Source organism: Lindgomyces ingoldianus, assembly GCF_010093535.1.
Source record: "Lindgomyces ingoldianus strain ATCC 200398 unplaced genomic scaffold BDR25scaffold_13, whole genome shotgun sequence".
NCBI lineage: Eukaryota > Fungi > Ascomycota > Dothideomycetes > Pleosporales > Lindgomycetaceae > Lindgomyces > Lindgomyces ingoldianus.
The window spans coordinates 1,310,523-1,328,049 of NW_022985174.1; the positions used below are offsets into that span (position 1 = coordinate 1,310,523).

At 49.4% G+C, this 17,527-nt stretch overlaps 7 protein-coding genes across 7 annotated transcripts; 4 read left to right on the forward strand and 3 right to left on the reverse strand.

The window, feature by feature from the left end:
* Positions 1-355: 355 nt before the first annotated feature.
* On the forward strand, positions 356-2,055 carry BDR25DRAFT_23779 (uncharacterized protein). Its single transcript, XM_033685609.1, has 3 exons — positions 356-541; positions 596-758; positions 806-2,055. Exons 2-3 carry the CDS (start codon positions 605-607, stop codon positions 1,867-1,869), a joined length of 1,218 nt encoding a protein of 405 aa, XP_033548692.1. The 5' UTR covers positions 356-541; positions 596-604; the 3' UTR covers positions 1,870-2,055.
* Positions 2,056-2,505: 450 nt separating this feature from the next.
* On the reverse strand, positions 2,506-6,889 carry BDR25DRAFT_354357 (uncharacterized protein; the record flags this gene model as incomplete). The annotated part of the gene is made up of 30 exons (XM_033695298.1): positions 2,506-2,525; positions 2,563-2,687; positions 2,742-2,852; positions 2,875-2,936; positions 3,060-3,155; positions 3,193-3,205; positions 3,238-3,407; positions 3,444-3,501; positions 3,530-3,573; positions 3,655-3,701; positions 3,752-3,818; positions 3,845-3,917; positions 3,969-4,071; positions 4,178-4,412; positions 4,449-4,522; positions 4,579-4,726; positions 4,755-4,904; positions 4,960-5,041; positions 5,072-5,184; positions 5,222-5,257; positions 5,290-5,316; positions 5,350-5,444; positions 5,471-5,674; positions 5,707-5,818; positions 5,869-6,045; positions 6,094-6,177; positions 6,238-6,503; positions 6,565-6,577; positions 6,642-6,747; positions 6,846-6,889. The coding sequence occupies 30 exons, from the start codon at positions 6,887-6,889 to the stop codon at positions 2,506-2,508; spliced, it is 2,955 nt and encodes a 984-aa protein (XP_033548693.1).
* A 137-nt stretch (positions 6,890-7,026) lies between these two features.
* On the forward strand, positions 7,027-8,481 carry BDR25DRAFT_354358 (uncharacterized protein; the record flags this gene model as incomplete). Its single annotated transcript, XM_033695299.1, has 11 exons — positions 7,027-7,044; positions 7,094-7,170; positions 7,203-7,228; positions 7,318-7,440; positions 7,494-7,563; positions 7,592-7,638; positions 7,682-7,749; positions 7,794-7,915; positions 7,967-8,064; positions 8,119-8,339; positions 8,368-8,481. The coding sequence occupies 11 exons, from the start codon at positions 7,027-7,029 to the stop codon at positions 8,479-8,481; spliced, it is 984 nt and encodes a 327-aa protein (XP_033548694.1).
* A 787-nt stretch (positions 8,482-9,268) lies between these two features.
* Positions 9,269-10,901, reverse strand: BDR25DRAFT_342461 (uncharacterized protein). Its single transcript, XM_033693726.1, has 2 exons — positions 10,723-10,901; positions 9,269-10,659 (listed from the first exon to the last, which is right to left on the reverse strand). The coding sequence occupies exons 1-2, from the start codon at positions 10,777-10,779 to the stop codon at positions 9,355-9,357; spliced, it is 1,362 nt and encodes a 453-aa protein (XP_033548695.1). The 5' UTR covers positions 10,780-10,901; the 3' UTR covers positions 9,269-9,354.
* Positions 10,902-10,966: 65 nt separating this feature from the next.
* Positions 10,967-11,281, forward strand: BDR25DRAFT_23788 (uncharacterized protein). Its single transcript, XM_033685615.1, has one exon. The coding sequence runs from the start codon at positions 11,054-11,056 to the stop codon at positions 11,219-11,221; it is 168 nt and encodes a 55-aa protein (XP_033548696.1). The 5' UTR covers positions 10,967-11,053; the 3' UTR covers positions 11,222-11,281.
* A 121-nt stretch (positions 11,282-11,402) lies between these two features.
* Positions 11,403-13,222, forward strand: BDR25DRAFT_303241 (uncharacterized protein). Its single transcript, XM_033689968.1, has one exon. The coding sequence runs from the start codon at positions 11,460-11,462 to the stop codon at positions 13,191-13,193; it is 1,734 nt and encodes a 577-aa protein (XP_033548697.1). The 5' UTR covers positions 11,403-11,459; the 3' UTR covers positions 13,194-13,222.
* A 246-nt stretch (positions 13,223-13,468) lies between these two features.
* Positions 13,469-15,817, reverse strand: BDR25DRAFT_354361 (uncharacterized protein; the record flags this gene model as incomplete). Its single annotated transcript, XM_033695300.1, has 1 exon — positions 13,469-15,817. The coding sequence occupies one exon, from the start codon at positions 15,815-15,817 to the stop codon at positions 13,469-13,471; it is 2,349 nt and encodes a 782-aa protein (XP_033548698.1).
* Positions 15,818-17,527: the final 1,710 nt, after the last annotated feature.

The following is a 17,527-nucleotide window of genomic DNA, read 5'->3' on the forward strand; positions in this document are numbered from 1 at the left end:
TTCCCATCTGGCCGACTATCGAACCACCATATCCTAGCTCGAACGATTATCTCAAACGCACATCAGGATTTGTAACCAGCCACAAGAGTCTCGGCTACACGATGATTCGCACGACTCGCGCGAGCCTTTACAAGATGAAACTCGAACCACCATGAGCTGACGAGCCTCATGCGGCTCCCCCTCCAAATTCTGTAACCGCTTCAGTGATGTATCGAGTTCACCAGGAAACGCTGCTCACGCCTGCTCACGCCAGTGGAGAGGAACCACCTCGTGCCTAACATGCACGCATTAATCACCTACAGTGTACCTATTCCCACCAGCTAGAGATGGTTGTGGCCTTGGGAAGTCGGCGGTACCTGCATGACACTCGTTGACAACTGTTTTGTTCATTCTTTTGTTTTCAGCATTTCTTTTGTGGAACTGGGTTCTCTTCGATTGAAGCTGGGCTTCTCTTCTTCGTTAGCTTCTTTAATACTGACAGCTCTCACAAATTGAAATGCAAATTATTTCTCCATTGACCCAGCCGTGCTGACGAACCTTGGTACGTAGACCGCCTCTCTTCAAATGAATTGGTGCTAATCCACTCCATATGTAGTAATCAATCATGAACTCTTCAACTCGTCTGTACGGACGTCTAGAACAGATTCCCCAAGACCCCTCGGACCCTGAGAGCTTGGAAGAGCTAGTGGTCTGCGCATTTGGTGCCTTCGAACGATACTATGTCTGCTGGAGAAACCGAGGCGGAGAATACAGGCAAGGTACGAACGCATCAACCTATTCCGAATATACGCTAACACGCGTATAGATGGCTATGATCTCCCCCCAGCATTGCACGAATGGCTGTTTCCCACAGATGGGTCATTTCGCGACTTCCCTTCGCTGCAGGTTGTCTTTGGCCGCGGTGATGAGTACTTTGCCTCCGACAAGAACGGTAAACTCGAGAACAAGGAAACGGAGATTAAGAAACCGCAACCGCGAGCAGAGAGCCCAGAAAAGGTTGATAAGCCTATTCTAAGGAGGTCGAGGACAATATCTTTCATCCGACCACCACCTGACCCCATCATGAAACCATTTAGCCCCGCCACCGACACCCCCCCAATCCGAGAAGTGCTGAGTAGACCACCTTCCGTGGCGATTCATTCGCAACCATCTTCGCGACCGTCTTCGACGTCTTCGATAACGTCCGCTCCACAACCCTCCTCCCGACCCCCTTCGATGATCCTAGGGTCGCAACCATCCTCACAATCTCCAAGCTTAGCATCCATCAGAGCAGTGTCAGATTCAGCCCCAAAATCGTACGGTCCAGTCACCGACACCCCGATTCGAGACTCTCCCACAATGTCTCCAATGCCAGTTGTTCCGCGGCAGACAACAATACGACCATTAAGCATGTCCTTCAACCCGGGCGCTTTTCCCCGGATCCTTGAAGAAGATAAATCCCTCCCCGACTCCTCCATCCTGCGAAAACGAGATTCGGGCCACTGTACATGCGGATGCCACATCGCATCCCCACCCGCCCCCGCCCGTCCTATTTACGCCGACGCCAGCGTTCAAACAGACCCGGAACCCAAGCGTAGGCCAGAACCGCTTCGCGTCGACACAGCTAGCGATACATCCAGCCTATCCAGCCGCAGCAACCGCTCAAGCGTCTACGACATTGAAACACCTATGACGGAAGCGCTCCCCGCACCTAATCCCGTCGTCATGGGCGGGATGCTCAGCTATTTTAACAATCCGGGGTACAGGTTAGGAGATTCGCTGCGATCGACGTATTACTCGTATCAGCTGCAGCCGGTGGGTGAGCAGGACGGGTATGGGCTGCAGGAGAAATGGAATTCGGCGGTTATGGGCCGAAGACAGACTGTGTGACCGACTGACAGACGGAGATAGATTGGATTTTTTTTCGTTTGTGGTTGTCCCGCTGGAAAGTTTCTTTGCTTTTCCGGGCTTTTTCTGGTCTTGGCTGGGTTAGGCTGGGAGCAGCCCCGCCGTTGGAGGCCAATAGTGCGATGCCACGGACTCGTTCTCAAACTGGTCGTAAACGCTATACACGACCTGCTGGACGCGACAGATAGTTGGAGAAGGCGACCGGCGTCATGGGATTGTGAAATGGAGGGATCATACTCCTTACCTGGTTCATCGGTTCTGGTTCTCTGGGACGGCAGACTGCAATACCCCCATCCCTACTTTCTATGTAATTTTCTTACACGTCATCGAGACTAGAACACCGGAGATCCCATTCAATTTGTACGATATTCTCTCAACAGATTCAGACAATGTCTCAAGCTAGGCAAGAATTCACCAATACTCCCGCAAATCTCCGAAATTCGCCACCGCTGCAAGACAGAAGTAGCTTTGCCTTTTTTTACTTTCCCGGGCCACAAAGACACTAGTAAAAGTACGACCAACGCCCCATGTCTCTGTTGCAGAGCACTCATTTCTCACCCGTGCCGCTTGAAAATATAGACTGAGCATGCTACCCTACTCCGCCTCCTTCTACCACCATTACAACCTTTCGCCTCGCTCTTCGCACAGTATTGCCACTTTAATATGCTATGAAACTAGGCCAGCAAGCCTCATGTACTGGAGTGCAAGATGCGCCTTTTCCCCGGCCTTTGCTGCCAAAGAAACTATACACTAGTAACTCGAGACACATGTACATCCTCTTATTCGCCTCACTCTTAGCTCTTTAGGTGTCGAACAAAATCCTAGGCCGGCTGCATTTGAGACTTTAGGACAACGATAGACTGCCTAGCTGCTCGATTGCCCCCTTGTTCTTGCGTTCAGCGTGTGGTGGGGACGGTGATGCAAGGTGGATCTTTGTTCCTCCTACAAGAATGGCATTCTTAGTACTGGTTTGATTAGAATTCTCACCGCCGATATATTGTGCATTCAACTAACCCTAGCGAAACTGTATTGACTGAGCTAGGAATACGCTTTCAGAGGTGATTCTGTAAATATCATCGAATAACGCCTTAGAAATTTCTCAGTGGCTTTAGTCAAGGAGAATCCTTCTTAGAGGAGAATCTAGTAAAGTACGCAGCCGCTTTATAGTCGACAGAACCGGTGGTTTCTTTCGAGAGAAAGTCAGTGAAATTTTCACGGCCAAACCTGAAGAGGTCCACTACCGTATTCTTTAGAATTGGGCCTTTGAACTATAGCCCAGATAGCCCATCGCCGCGTCTAAGGAACTTCTCCCGCTAAGCTTAGTCCGAAATCACATTAAGGAAGAGTCACTATAGTTCAGACAGGCTGGGTCCGCTGGCATTCTCATCATAGGCGGGATTCGGAGGCATAACTTCTCGCTCACTTTCGATTACCGTCATTGCTTCGAATGGGCGAGTATCGAGGCCACTCCAAAATGCACCGGATCCGCGATATCTGTAATAGTATGGATTACTTCCTCCCTCCTTCATTGCTTAACTATGGCTGTCCTAGCAGACGTCGAATCCGTAGCTGCCGCCAATGTCCCGGTATCCAGGCCTTATATTTTTGAAGCGCCTAGGTCTGAGGAATCGTGGCTTTTGACGATGTAGCGGCTTTCCGCTGGTCTTCGAAGCCTAACCCAGTATCCTGCGTAGGCACATTTTTATTCAGAAGTTTTAATTTTTCGTAAAGGGGAATATACACCTACCTTTAAATTACTACTATGACCTTCCCCAGGGTTAAGTCACCGCTCTGAAGCTTCATAGATGAACACTCTTATGGTTGGTACGCGGTAAACTAAATACCTGGGGGCAAGACTGGGGACTTTGATATCCGATTTCAGAAGTCCCACGGGTCACTTTTGCGCTTAGTGATCCAACGACTTTATAAGGCTCACACCAAGCGCTTCCCCCTAAACCTTGAGAGTAGCAGCATCAACAAACCAAGGGGCGTTGGAGTTAGAGCGTACTCGAAGCCCGAAATTCGTTACGCTTTCGAGAGAATTGCCTAGTTCTCGTCACGTTTGCGTGTACTATCCGAACCATAAGTGTTGTCCAAGGGTTCTCCACGCGCAAAAACTCGTCAGATCGGATAAATCAATCAGTTGATCTCGAAGTTCTTCCAAGATACCAACCAACGCCATGTCTAACCACCCACTCCCAGAGTCTAGTAAGTCAAGAGTCTTCCATAATTCTGTTGCTTTCTTAAATATTAACTTTGATTGTGGAGGCTAACAGAGAGAACCTAGCACAGCATGCATTCATCAAAGCGATTAGATCTTTGGTTTTTGATGAGAATAGCGCTTTCGCTAATTCTTCTAGTCGTAGTTTTCGGTGTTTGGGTTTACTCCCACTATCACCAGTGACTCGGTAGTTTCCATGTTGTGACTTCGTTGCAAGATGAAGCGCTGGATTCAAGTCACCTTGCAAATGGAGAAGCCTCTTGTTGATATCTTGCTCGAGGAAACGCTCTAAGAGGTCTCTGGCCTACGCTGGTTGTCTTATCGCCCTCTCATCTTGCACGAGGAGATGAAAGGCCGACTGACAAAATCTTGGGCTACCTAGAATCCCTACAGCTTGGCCGCAGCGAGTCCCGTCTCAGAACCATTGAAACCTTGCTTTTGGGATGGCGAATCCCTCCGCTGCTAGTTACCTAAGTGAAGAGAATATTGCTTGAGGCTAGATTCGATTGCCTTCGTGAAGGCGCGTTTTCCGCCAAATTCCCAATCGAGTGCTTTCACGTAACCTGAAGCGCCTTTTTCATGCAGAGCCTTTATAATCTCATTTTTGCCAACGAAAATCTCAAGCATATGAAGTTAACCTTGCCACGAAAGCTATAAACATGTTCTCCAAATCCAATCGATGATTTGATGAATCTCCTTGCATTCTCATGTCAATGAACGCTATGGATGTTGAACAGGTCCAAAGGCCGAGCGCCATTGATGGCAAATTTGAATAATCGAAGGTTTGGTCTGTGGTCTTGATTGTATTTTTAGCTAGTAAGGCTCTCATAGAGTAGATCGGGCATATCCACAATGTAAACCTCGGCCGTAAAGCCAAGAGTAGTGACTACGATATGTTCCTGCCATAGGGTCCAAGGAGAGTTCCAGAAAGTTCTTCACGGCCTGCATATCTTTCTTTCCCACTCCTCGATGGAGTGGAGTTCCACTACTAAAGACAAGCTCAGGAGAAGTTCCTTCAACCGTGCTCGGAAGGTGGCTAGAAAGAGGTATGGGTTATCCTCTTTTCTTAAAAAGAGCTTCGTTCATGTGGAGTCTCCCCTCCATCAAAAGCACAGAAGAAATGGTGCAGTGTTTGTTTCTCATCGTCTGCTAGGCAGGGGTCCGCTCACGACGGAGGTGACTTTCACGGACCCGAGTATCACATCATGCTAGCGGGGTTTCCTTTTCCGGACTAAGGTGACAGTTTCCATTGGCACCCTTGTTGATTCGCGTGTGGGCAAGGCTAGCCATTCCCTTTGCCACAAGCGACGTGTAATGCCAAAACATCGGTGTTGAGCTTTGAATTAATCGCGACCCGTTTACTCTTAACGTTGTCCATTATAAGCATCCGAACTAGGGCTTCATCCTCCAATTCAAAGGTCATGAGTTTGCCACGTTGCGTCGCCAGCTTGTCAAAGTTTGACCATATTTCAAGATGTTTAATGCCTCCAAAAAAATCAATTTTGAATTCGCAGTGCTTGGTGATAACGCTACTTGTATATGGGTTTCCATGTGACTTGGGATGTGCTAGCGAAGATTGTGGACCATAACATGCGGACCCGTACCCCACACTAAGATCTGCACTGGTGGGTCTTCCTTCATTTCAACAGAGCATGGGTAGGCTGTAACATCTATGGTGGGAGAACTGGAGCTAGGCTCATTATCATAAGACTCCGGCCAAGAACCCAAAGCCTTGAACTTTTTGCAGCTCTTCTGCATACATGGGTACGAATGAAGCGGAGATTGTTCATCGAAGCACCAAACTCAACGATTTTAATGCAGCAAGAACGGTTACACGGATATTTGCCTCCTTTTCCTCCAGAAACGACATCGAACAAGAGAGTTGATCCATATCCATGAGGAACTGCTGTTGCAGATGAGGAGGATAAAATCGGAATCTATGGAACTGTACGCAGTAACTGGGTCATGGCTGGTGTGGCTCTCACCTTATTATGAATACGGATAATTTGTTCGTACTGAATGATAGATGAATCGCCTAGATAATGTAAGGTCGAATTCATATGAACTATCTACGCCTCCGTCTCGTGATCAGTTCAGAAGCTATGTGACCAAAAGAATCAGCGGCCTACTCTCGCCCCAATATCCATGTAAAAAGGCCTTTTCAAGCTTCGAATTGTATGGTCAGCCTGCAAACAGTGATCAAACACTTTAGCTAGCGGGTACTCTCCCTTGCGTTGATTTTCAGATGCCCCGGTTCTCGCAGCACACTGGACTAAATCATTTAGCTTCAGTTCCATGATATCACCCACTCTGTCTGTGCCGTTCCCTAGAGTATTGAACAATCTTTTAAACTCTTTCTTGGAAAACTCGAAAGGGGTTTCCCCGTCAAGAAACACTCGCTAGTCGAGGAGGCCTATGAATAGACGTCAGCATTAAATGCCAAGTTCCGCGGGGACTCCCTGCTATATTCTGGTGGAACCCATGGCCGAGTCAATAATGAAATAACTATGCTTCTATTATCTCCATCAGGAACAATATATTTCTGGTCATTTGAATGAAAATTCACATCTAGCGTAGGGGAACCGAAATCACTCAGTTTCACCACGAATACGTCCCCTTCTCTTGGAAATATAATGTAACTTTGCAAGGGGTGTCGCATTCCTGGTACAGAAACCTTCCTTTCCTGTGCCTCAACAGCCCCTAATACTACCTTCACTATAGCTCCTACTGCCTTCACTATATCCCCTTAGCCATTGCCATAGCCCTCACTGCCCTTGCCATCATAGATGTAAATAAATACTCTGCAACAGAGCACTTAGACTGAGAACAATACATTTCACTTCATCAGCTCTCTACATAGCTGCATGCTTACACCACCTATCTATTTCCAACAAGGGGCACGAGTTATAAGAGGAGTCATGTATTGTGAGCTGAGGGTCTGAGGAGCTATATAGTCTATGTAATATAGTTGGATACCAATCCAAGGTTGATTGGGCAGCCCGTCGTAGAGCCCCCTGGCTTACATATAAGGATTTTCTCTGCCTTATATCTCCATGGATAATGTTGCAATGGTAGGCAATGTCTAAGTCCTCAGTGATGTCAAAGTGGAGTCACCTTCTTGTCCCATATATGAGTTGTTTTAAGCCTAGTTTTAGGCAAGTATCCTGTATGCTAATTATTCTAGAATTAAACATAGTCATTGCATCAAGTTTTTACCCATACGGGGACGGCTCCCAACATAGACCTAGCAGACCACAATGCATTTGCGACCTCGTATAAATGGACCGAGGCGGTAGAGGAGATTGGACATGACTTCGAGAAAGCTTTGGCCCGTCTGTAGGCTACTCAGCTAGACGCATTTCAGGGCGACGGCATGTCTTCTCAGCAGGGTTTTCATGCACGGTAGTAACTAAAAGCCTGGCCTTATGGGCGAGGAAAGATGCTCCGTGGCTACCGTCTGCCTCTATTGCTGGGTGGTCGAAGTGATGGAGACGTTCTGGTTCCTTATGTGCTAGGTCGGGTTCAACGAAGTGCAGGGTTGCAATAAAAGGAAACATGGCACATCCGCTGTAGAGATACTTGCGTTGTTAGCAGTCCGTATGCTATTCAATGTTGAGAGACTGCACTCGTTCGGATTTGTCGTACGTTAAGAGCTAGAACATTGAAGGCTGGACCTAGGAGACAGTTCAATGATGGTCTCGGCGGTCTCTCGCCCATCCGAGCACGGATACAGTTTGCAGAAGCTCTAAATGCGGAGATAATGTCTAACAAATCAATAGTAGAAGATATTAAACTGGCTAAAGGGCCGTATAAATCTATCTAGATTCTAATAATAGCAGACCAACTGAGATCCACAAGTCTCCAAGGAGATGCCTCTACGCAGACGCTGGCTTGGGCTACTACTCTATCCATGAAGGTCCCGAGAGACACCACCAAAGTACTAGACATTGACCGAGGTTCGAAAGGTTCAGCGAGGAGAGGTCTTAGAATATACTTACCTTGTGGTTAAGCTGAAGAGAAGGATGTCTTCATTGAAAGGAAGGAATATGGCGCATCAATCGCTAATTACAAAACATTTTCAATCACGCTCCGTCCCGATACACTGACCCGTTTTCTGCAACGGTTTTCGCAAACTAAGAAACCCCAAATACTACATTGCTTGGAATACATTGAAGATCCCGAGAGGGCACGTTTTGGCTTCATATTTCAGATATCTTCTCCACGAGTTTCGGTAATCGTCTCCTAAGACTTTAGGCCAGATCATCGAATCTTACCCTAAACCTCCGCTACTGGAGCACCGCATCGCCATTGCAACAAGAATTACAAGCACACTATCTGCATTTCACTGTGTAGGTGACTTCATGAGGAATTAGCGCCTCGCAGTACAGTGATCGGCTAAGCAAACTGTGATCAGCGCCGATTCGATCTAAGGAGTTATTATGTCCTAGGATTCCCGTACTCGAGACCAGACAATCACGAAGGCACTTCTTCCGAACAAAAAGGCATTCAGGGAAACGAAGAGGCCTTGATAAGCCTATGCCCGCACATGGAATCCCAGTGGTACTGGCCCGCCTTGCGGTGTTGCAGGCGTTTTATGTTCATGATCTTGGGTGTATCCTGTTAGAGATCGGTCTTTGAAGACGACTAACCAACTTATGGGGTCCCAAGTGTCGAAATGACCATGCGAGGTGGTCCAGAAAACTACAGAGTCTCTGAAGCGAGCTTCGGGGTCGCATGGTAAAACATTTGAAGAAGTAACTCGGATCTGCTTGGAAGTAAGTCCTATCTAGGACGGAGCGAACCAAACCCAACTGTTGATTTTTGCTGGGATATACTAGGAAAGTTAGAATCTCTGCAAGGTTAAACAGTAGTAATTTTTGATGCACGTGCCCGAAGTTGTATGCGATGTCCCTTTCAATCTCTCGACGTTGCTCATTCCTCATCATTGATACATTTTTTGCGTCCCTGCCCCCCTGGTTTGCTCTATGAAGTTCAAGTTTCGATATATCTTCCAGTTTCTCTATAAAATCTGCTCATGAGTATTTAAGCCGGAACAAATGAGAGAGGGAAGGCTGATGTAGAAATAACACGTATCGCTCGAGCCAATATCTGTACAGGGCAACAGAAAACGTGTCTAAGGTATGCGTAAGACGAAGACATGCGGTTTTCGTTTCATTTCAGTACTATCCTGAAAAAACATAACAAGTACTTCATAAAACGCTGGGGTATAATCATCAACCTCAGCATCATGATCCACCAGCACCCCCAGCACCCTCAGAAGCCGCTAGCTCTATTATCTGCCTGATAGTCTCACGCTTCTGCTTTTCTCCAATGATCATGCACATAGCCGTAGCTACAATGACTTGGTACAAAGTCGTCTTCTTCGTCCCATGTACTTGCTCCAACAACTCTTCTTCATCAGGTTCTCTATCCCCTCCAGCTTTTCTTATATGGCCCTGGACATGCGTTTGTGGCAGGGAAGCAGGGACGTACTCCGACAACAGACGCCATATTGCGCCGTCGTAGAGCTCTAGGATGCCGTGCTTCTTTGCTGCGATCGAGGAAGTGTATTTGCCGAGACACACCTCAGGTTGAGGACTTGGGTCGTCGAGTTTTTCGTCTCTCGGCACTGGGAGTCTAGCCACTAGCTTCAGATGGTTAAAATGGAGCCATGCACCACATCTTCGGCTCTCTCTGACCGTACCAGTGCCCTTCCAGAAGAAGTCGATACCCGCGTAATGGAAGTGATATCGGCGCGGATCTCGCGATAAAGGTGATGTCCATTTCAGGTACACCACCTCGTCTGCTCGCGCTGGGACATGGGGCTCTTTCACCGCAATAGTATTGGGCATTGTATCCTTCTCTAAGACAGCTGGAACAATTGGATCACGACTCGCCTCTTCGATGTTGTCGGGATCTGGGCTAACCCCCGCCTTCCGTGCAGCTTTTACGCCGTGCACGTAGCGCTTGCCGGTTTCGCCCCAGAGACGCCACGTGCGGACTTTGTATCCCTTTAGCTTTCTGTCGTCGGCTTTCAATGCCTTTCTATCGCCACCGTTGTGTCGCCAGCATACGACACCTCTGGGGTCGAGCACGCCTGGTGTTGCGATAGATGGGCCAAGTTGTATTTTCCATGTTCGCCAGAAGAGCGACGTGTGGATTAAAACAGCGGGGTGGGAATGCTTTGAGTTTCCAATGTAGAGTACACGGGGTGGGTCGTGGAAGGCAAGGTATGGAGTGTGGAGGAAGAAGGAACCATCGTCCGCGGCTGAGGGTGAGGGTGAGGGCACTTTACCCTCGGCTTCTCGCTTTCTTCTCCGTTTTTCCTTACATTCTTTGATGGTTGGACCGAAGCGACGTTCTTTGGTCGAATCGACAGATGTGGAGATGCACTTGTGCGATTCTTTCTCGTGGTAGATGTGGTATGTGGACCGTAGTTCTTTCCCTCGAAGAGAAGCATCAGAATTCTTCGACGGCGTAATTGACGCTTGGAATTGCGTCGCTCTCAGCTCATCAAGTGGCGGTTCTGACAAGGGTGATGCGGGATGAGGCTGTCCATTTGCTCAGTCTCTCTGCAAACTGGCCAAGTCTTCAGAAGAATTGCGGGTGCTTACCCTAGATTTCGGCTCATCACCTAAGATGTGACGAGTGCTTACAGCAGGCACGGCCATAGCTTCGTACGCAGCATGTCCGGTGAGCTTGAGAAGTGAGGTTGTCGAAAGGACTCGCCCATCTCCACCTTCTTAACTTTAATCTCATGGTGGGGAGACAGGATGAAGCAGCGAGTCACTTCACATTGTAACGCCAAGGAGTCGCTCAGCCTCCACAGAGCTCGTGTTAAAAGTAGATCGATCCGGCCCGACCTTTTTTCCGTCCCGTGGTGTTGCTTTTTATCGACATGTGGTTAGCGAGACTCTGCTATTGGTTAGTCAGAGAGGACAAGCAATGGGAAGAAAAAGACGCATGAAAAGGGATGTACGAGGCGGACAGGAGGCAGACTGCTGCAAGGTATTGTTTCTTCTCGCAACGTCGTCCGGCCTTGGAGCAGTGGTGGTCATGATTAGCTTCAAAGGTAACCAGATCCCTGTTCTGTGGATGGATGGACGAACGTAGACCAAGTAAACTCTACCGCAGCCCAAAAATGTGAACAGAAATTAGCACGTGAAGCTGTCCTGAAGAACTCCAACTGAGATGGGGCAAGTGTCGATTGATCTCGGAAAGTGTTCCGCTGCCAAGCTCGCTGCGGGTGATGACGTTAGTTACTCGTCCATCCGCCTCAACATCAAAGTTTCTCCTGTACATACCGCAGCTACATTTGCTATCTAATTGCTCTTGTATCTGACGTACCTACATGCCCGCATCTAGGACAATCACATCATACGTCTACGCAAGCTGCTTGCGCGCAAGCCAACGCCGCATTGCATTTTGGGCGCGGACCATAGCACTACGCCTACCGCCCATCCGATATTTGGCAGATTCGGCACCACAGTCACGAGAGAAGGACACAGAAGATGGAAAACCCTCCCAAAATGCGGCAACCGACTTACCAGCGCCAGAAGAGAAAGAAGAAGGAGCAATGACCCGCCGCCTCCGCTCCATGAGTGAATCCTCTCTTGAAACTGGCAGTCGCAGCAGCCAAAATGCCGTCCTAGAAGCCGGCTTCAGCGAAGATCTAAAGAAAAAATTAGAAGAGCGCATTGTATCCACCAACTTTCGCTCGGACCACCGCAATGCGTTTGCCGAGCTGGAAGCGCCGTCTCATGTGGGCTGCGGCACGCGGGACATTGCGACCGCGGAGCCGTGGTCTGGGGAAGAAAGTCTGCACGACGCGAGTCTACGCATGCTTAACGATGCACATAAGCCGTTGAGGTCGGGACGAGGTGCACAGATCCCCGGGCCGGCTGTCGCAACGCCGAAGATGGTGGGTACGGGGAGGAAAAGCAGGGCGGCGGCGGGGATGAGGTTGGCGGATGCGAGGGATAGGAGTGTGTTGTACGGCAGTTTGAAAGAGTCGGATATATCTGACAAAGAGAAGGAGAAACGGTTTCAAGAATTAAAAGACCGGTTTTCTCCTCATGCGAGAGCCGTGGTGCCGGGGACTATCCAGGGACTGGCATCTCTTGCTAATGAGCGGATCGAAGATGCCATTGCAAGAGGTCAATTTAAGAACCTGCCTCGTGGGCAAACGATCGAGAGAGACTACAATGCATCCAGTCCGTTTTTGGATACTACGGAATACTTCATGAACAAAATCATCCAGAAGCAAGACATCGTTCCACCGTGGATAGAAAAGCAGCAAGAGCTAGTAAGCACTGCCACCAAGTTCCGAGCGCGGTTGAGAAATGATTGGAAGAGACATGCAGCGCGCATGATCGCTAGCAAAGGCGGCACTTTGCAAGACCAGATGCGCAGAGCAGAAGCATATGCGAAAGCCGAACTAATCGTGAATCCGCAGAAGAAGAAAACGGAGACGGTTAGTACAGTCGATAACTCCCACCACTTGTCCCAGATCTCGCTTTCCGGGGAATTGAAAGCGCCGGCGTCAGACTCGTCGCCTTTCTTAGATGAAATCGCCGCGGAACGAGTCGCGAGCAAAGCGCTTCTTTCAAACGAGCTGCCAGCGTCACCCGATAGTGAGAAAGTACCAACCTCGTCACAGAGCATACAAGTACCCATCCAAACGTCCCCCGCGTCCCCCGTCCCACCAGCTCCCTATCCCTTCCGAGACCCGGCCTGGGAAGCTACCGAATCCAGCTACCACACCCTCAGCATCAACGACCTGAACTCCAAAACTCGATCGTACAATCTCCAGGCGCCAGACCTAGCTAAGAAGCCTTATTTTTCTCTGACTCGCGAGCTAGACGCTTGTTACGCAGAAGTCGCGCCGCAGCTAGCGGAAGCGATTCGCGAGAGGGCGACAATGCCAAAGGCGAAGGTCGAAGGCTTCGGGGCCAGTTTGGCGGAGAGTGCGGGCGTCATGGATAGATTGGTAGGAGAGAAGGCGAGGGTGAGGGATGAGAGGGTTGAGAGGAGGTATGGGTTTCGGCAGTTTTGGAGGGATATTTGGGGCGAAGCGAAGGGGTGATATGGAGGGGATAAGTTACATTGGTAAGAGGAAATACGCATAGCGTAACACCCGGAATCTTGGGGTTATTGATAATAAAAGACAGAGGAGACTCGACCCTGATATGGCCTGATGTGATGAATCATCCAACTATACTTTCTGCTGACTGCTACCACTGTAGCAATAGTTCCACTAGTGGCAACCAACTTCTGCTCCACCAACCCGTTGCATCAGCAAACACCCCAAGACCTCGTCAGCCCTAGGATATTCCAAAGCGATAAAAAGCCTCCACGATCTCAACCACCGACTTTCCTCTCCCTATCCACAACCCTCGCATTTTCCACCATCTCCTGCACTCTATCTACATCACTATCGCCATCATCAGCGTGATCCCCCAAACATCCTCGCCCAGCTTCCCCAGCACCATCCCAAGGCTGACAGAAGCAAACCCTTAGCGAAAACCCAACAGCCGGACCCAGCTCCGAGACACTACTTCCTCGCGCTGTTGTCGCTACTGCGGGCTTCCTCTTCTTCTGCAGCTTTTTTCTGTCTCGTGTAAGGGTAATGTTAGATGCTGGTGTTGATACTGACGTGACTGCTGCAGATTTACATCGAGATCGGTTCCAGGGTAGGCTGTTGTGTTTTGTGTGTTTTCGTTTGGATGGTTTGGGGCTTGGATTCGGGTTGGGGTGAGAAACGGAACGCCGAACTCCACTCCGTGGCTGCAGACTGTTCGTTCGAATCATGCCGTCACAGCCCTTAATGTCGCTCCTCACGACCGTTTGAGGGACGCTGTGCGTGTGTGTCTGGTGCCGGTGGCAATGATGTCGCTGCTGTCGGAGGTTGGATGGAAGTCGTGCTCTGGGTGAAGGCGGGGTCGTAGCGGGTAAGAGTGTGGGACGAGCAAGGGGCTCGAAAGTTGGCTGTTTGTATGGGTGTGAGGGATTCGCTGATGATGACTCCTCGTCGACCTGGATAAGATGCCCAGACGGAGAGTAGAATGAGAGGTGAGGTGTGGCATAGTTGGGACGAACAATCCCCGAAGCAGCTGCGAGAGGAAGGAGGGCTTGGAGGGCGGAGGATGTGATTGAGTGAGGAAGTGTTAGCTTAGAGTCGACAGCGTTGCCTTTTTGGTTCTTATTGTCAGTTGGTTCTGAGACTATGTCCTCTTGATCAGTGGGCTCTGGACTGAACCATGCTAAAGTTGATGAGCGAGGGATAGGCGGAAGCTGAGGTTGTAGATCAAGGTCAACACCTAGGACGGTACCCGAGTAACTGGTAGACAGCGTGCTACCAAAACTAGCGTCCCTAGCTTGATCGTACTCATTAAGTGAAGGCGCATTGCTACGGAGTAAAGTAACACCATCGGAAGTGTACCGAGTTGACAAATCATCTCTGTTACGATCGGAGAGTGTGGGCGTACCCGATGGGACATACTCTTGTTCTGCGCTGCAGATTACTGAAGATGCAAATACTGAGCAATCGTTCAGTGACGTTGAAAGTTGAGACGGCAGCGGTATATACGGCACAGAGTCTGATTCAAACTCAAACTTGGTAAATGGTGGGCGACGATAACAAATTTGTGCGGTTGGAAGTTTGACGTCTGGCGGATCTGAGGAGAGACTGAACGGTTGATTCCCTGTCATAGCCTCGACTTCGAGTGCACTATGAGGCTGAACACCTCGACTAGCTAAGCGGTTATCGCCGACTACCGGTCTATGTGCCAGAGGCCTTCCAGATTGACTTTTTGCAGCACTACCGAGATCATCTATGGCGTTACCATAATCAAGAAATTCTTGATCGTTTACACCTTCTCCACGGAAACCGCCTTGAGGTCGATGTGAAATTGACGACAACGACCGGCTATGTCGAGATGAGCCTCGAACGTTCTGGAAAAGGCCTCGCAGCATGCCTCTCACCCCTTTGGGATTCCCATCATTCTCCACGTTCTGGAACGTAAGGGCGGCGTCAGGAGGCTGACAATCCTGGAAATTCAATTCGATATGTGGCGTAGCTGTACGCAGTGCGGGGTCTGACATCTCTGGGCCCACCTCAGGCTCTTTATTAGCGTCAAGAGATGCATCCATGTCCTGCTCCTGAGATGTGTCTTCAAGGATATTGTCTAGGGCCATCTCATCAAAGTTTCTTGAAGGATAGTCCGGGGTCATATTGTTGTTTGATCTGAGGGATGGGTGTCGCCGGTGAACACTGAGCAGGGAGGGGTGGGACGTCAAGGTGGAGTAGGAGGCCCTTTCGATGATCGTGGAGAGTGGTGTCCCATTGGGCCTGTTCGCATACCGAACAGCAAGATTATAGGGAATAGGGCGTCCTCTATCTTGCTGTCGGGTTTCAACGCAGTGGGCTGACGTTTTACGAGCAGTTGACTGGCTAGTCTTGCCTTCGTCCAGTTGGAACTCGTCACTCTGAAAGTCTTGCAACAGAAGGTCCCTGTGTGGGATGAATTCATAACTTTGGAATGAATCCTGAAGATGTTCGCGTCCGAATTGGGCGTCGTAATTGGGTAAAACTCCGGCGGTAAAGGCTGCGGCAATGGCAACTTCTGACGCTAGACTAGGATCGTAAACAGGATCTCGGTTGTTGGTGCGATCCAACAGACTGGAATAAGGAAATTGACAAGTAGACATTGTTTGCTGATTCCATGGGCGGCAGAAGGACGACAGTGATATGGGTCAGAATGATTTAGACCAATATGAGAGGTCAGTTAAAGGTCGTGGCTTGATCATCCCATTTCCGTGAGCAAGAGACGAACCCCCAAAACCACATGGGAAGGGCAATGCGTCCTTCCCCCAGTTTGCCTTCCCTCTGGCACATACCGCAGCGCATTCCACTTCCTGTCCAGACCTAGATTAAAGGAAGTTGCGTCCTCCGACCCGGCAGCTACTCACCGCCTTGCTGTTGTACTACACTTTGGTAGTGGGGAGTTGTTTTAATTGGATGCCATTAAGATAAGATTCATCGCCAGAACACATCGTTAAGAGTCTCTGCCCTTCAAGGGACTCCGGTAGTTTGGTACGGAGAGCAAGAAATGTTTGGTTTCCCGTTTCATTGGTGCGCCTTCAGCTGTCTTGTCCTGGCTGTCCGCCAAAAGCAACACAGTTGACATCGTACTTGAGACAAAGTCACTCCCTTGGCTGAGGACTCGCTTTTATTTACCCTATGAGGATATCCCAACCAAAGGGCCACAAGCAGCCCATGAGTGCTGCAGATCAACGCCGAGTCACCATCATGATGCCCAACAGATGATGCTCTGACATGATACTTTATAAGGCTCTAGTGACTGCGGATGTGTCTTCTCACAGCACCACTCCAGGCTGGGAAGGTTGTGATGCTGAGCAGCCTTCAGTCGAAAGGTATTTGACGTTGCCAACTCTTGCTCAGGCCCTGTTACACCTCCATGGAGCTGCAATGTTACAAGGCACTTCAGAAGCAGATTATTGGTAATGGCTGTTTCAAGTAGCAAAACACAACCGGACGAGCTCTTGATTGAGGCAAAGATTATTGGTGGGTGCGCCATCAGGTTGGAGAGGATGGGACTCTGTCTTCGCAATGCGGCAAACAACTGTCATGCTTGCGTTCGCTCTCCCGAGGTCTCTTTCCTTTGTTTTTACCAAAGCAGCCGTGGCGCTCGCTCCTAGATTTGGGTCGACGCCAAAGAGTGCGGCTGTTCGCTGTTAGCGATCCTGCACGACAACTGAATTGGCATCAAGACAAGCCAAGTGACCCGATGTGCCCACTAGCTCTGAGGGTGTGGCTTAACTAATGCTAAGACTGGGGTCGTGAGTGTGGTGGTCTTTTTTGTGGTTAGTTCTCGCGGATGTTCAACTCACTTGCAGATATGCAAACCCGTGAATTGAACTGTTGAGACTAGACCGACTGTTCTGTCACGGGCGGAGATACGATAGTAAAGAACGTGTCAAGCAAGCCAGATGATGCAAAGGGGCATCATCTGGTGCCAGAAACCTAAGCAGATGTGGGCGGATGATATCTGGAGTTTTAAACATCTGAAGTGGCTCAACGTGGGATTGAACAGGCTTGCCAATCCGCCTGTCACCTCGGAAGCGAATCGGGCCTCTGTTCTCCATCTGCGCTTCAAGCGCTCCCTGTGTTGTCGGGAAACTTCGCTGCATCGTTCGAGAAATAGCATGTGTTTCTAGTCGCCCCATGCGCCTTGACAGTCGTTAATTAGCGTTTAACGAATTGAATATCAGTGGTGAAAATGGTCGTGATCTAAATCTAAGGTATCGCAAGTGAGTTTCTGGGTGGTGGCCTTGAGTCTTCTCTGGGAAGACCCCGGCCCACTTGACTGTCTCTCACTGGGGCCGCGGTTGGCCTCC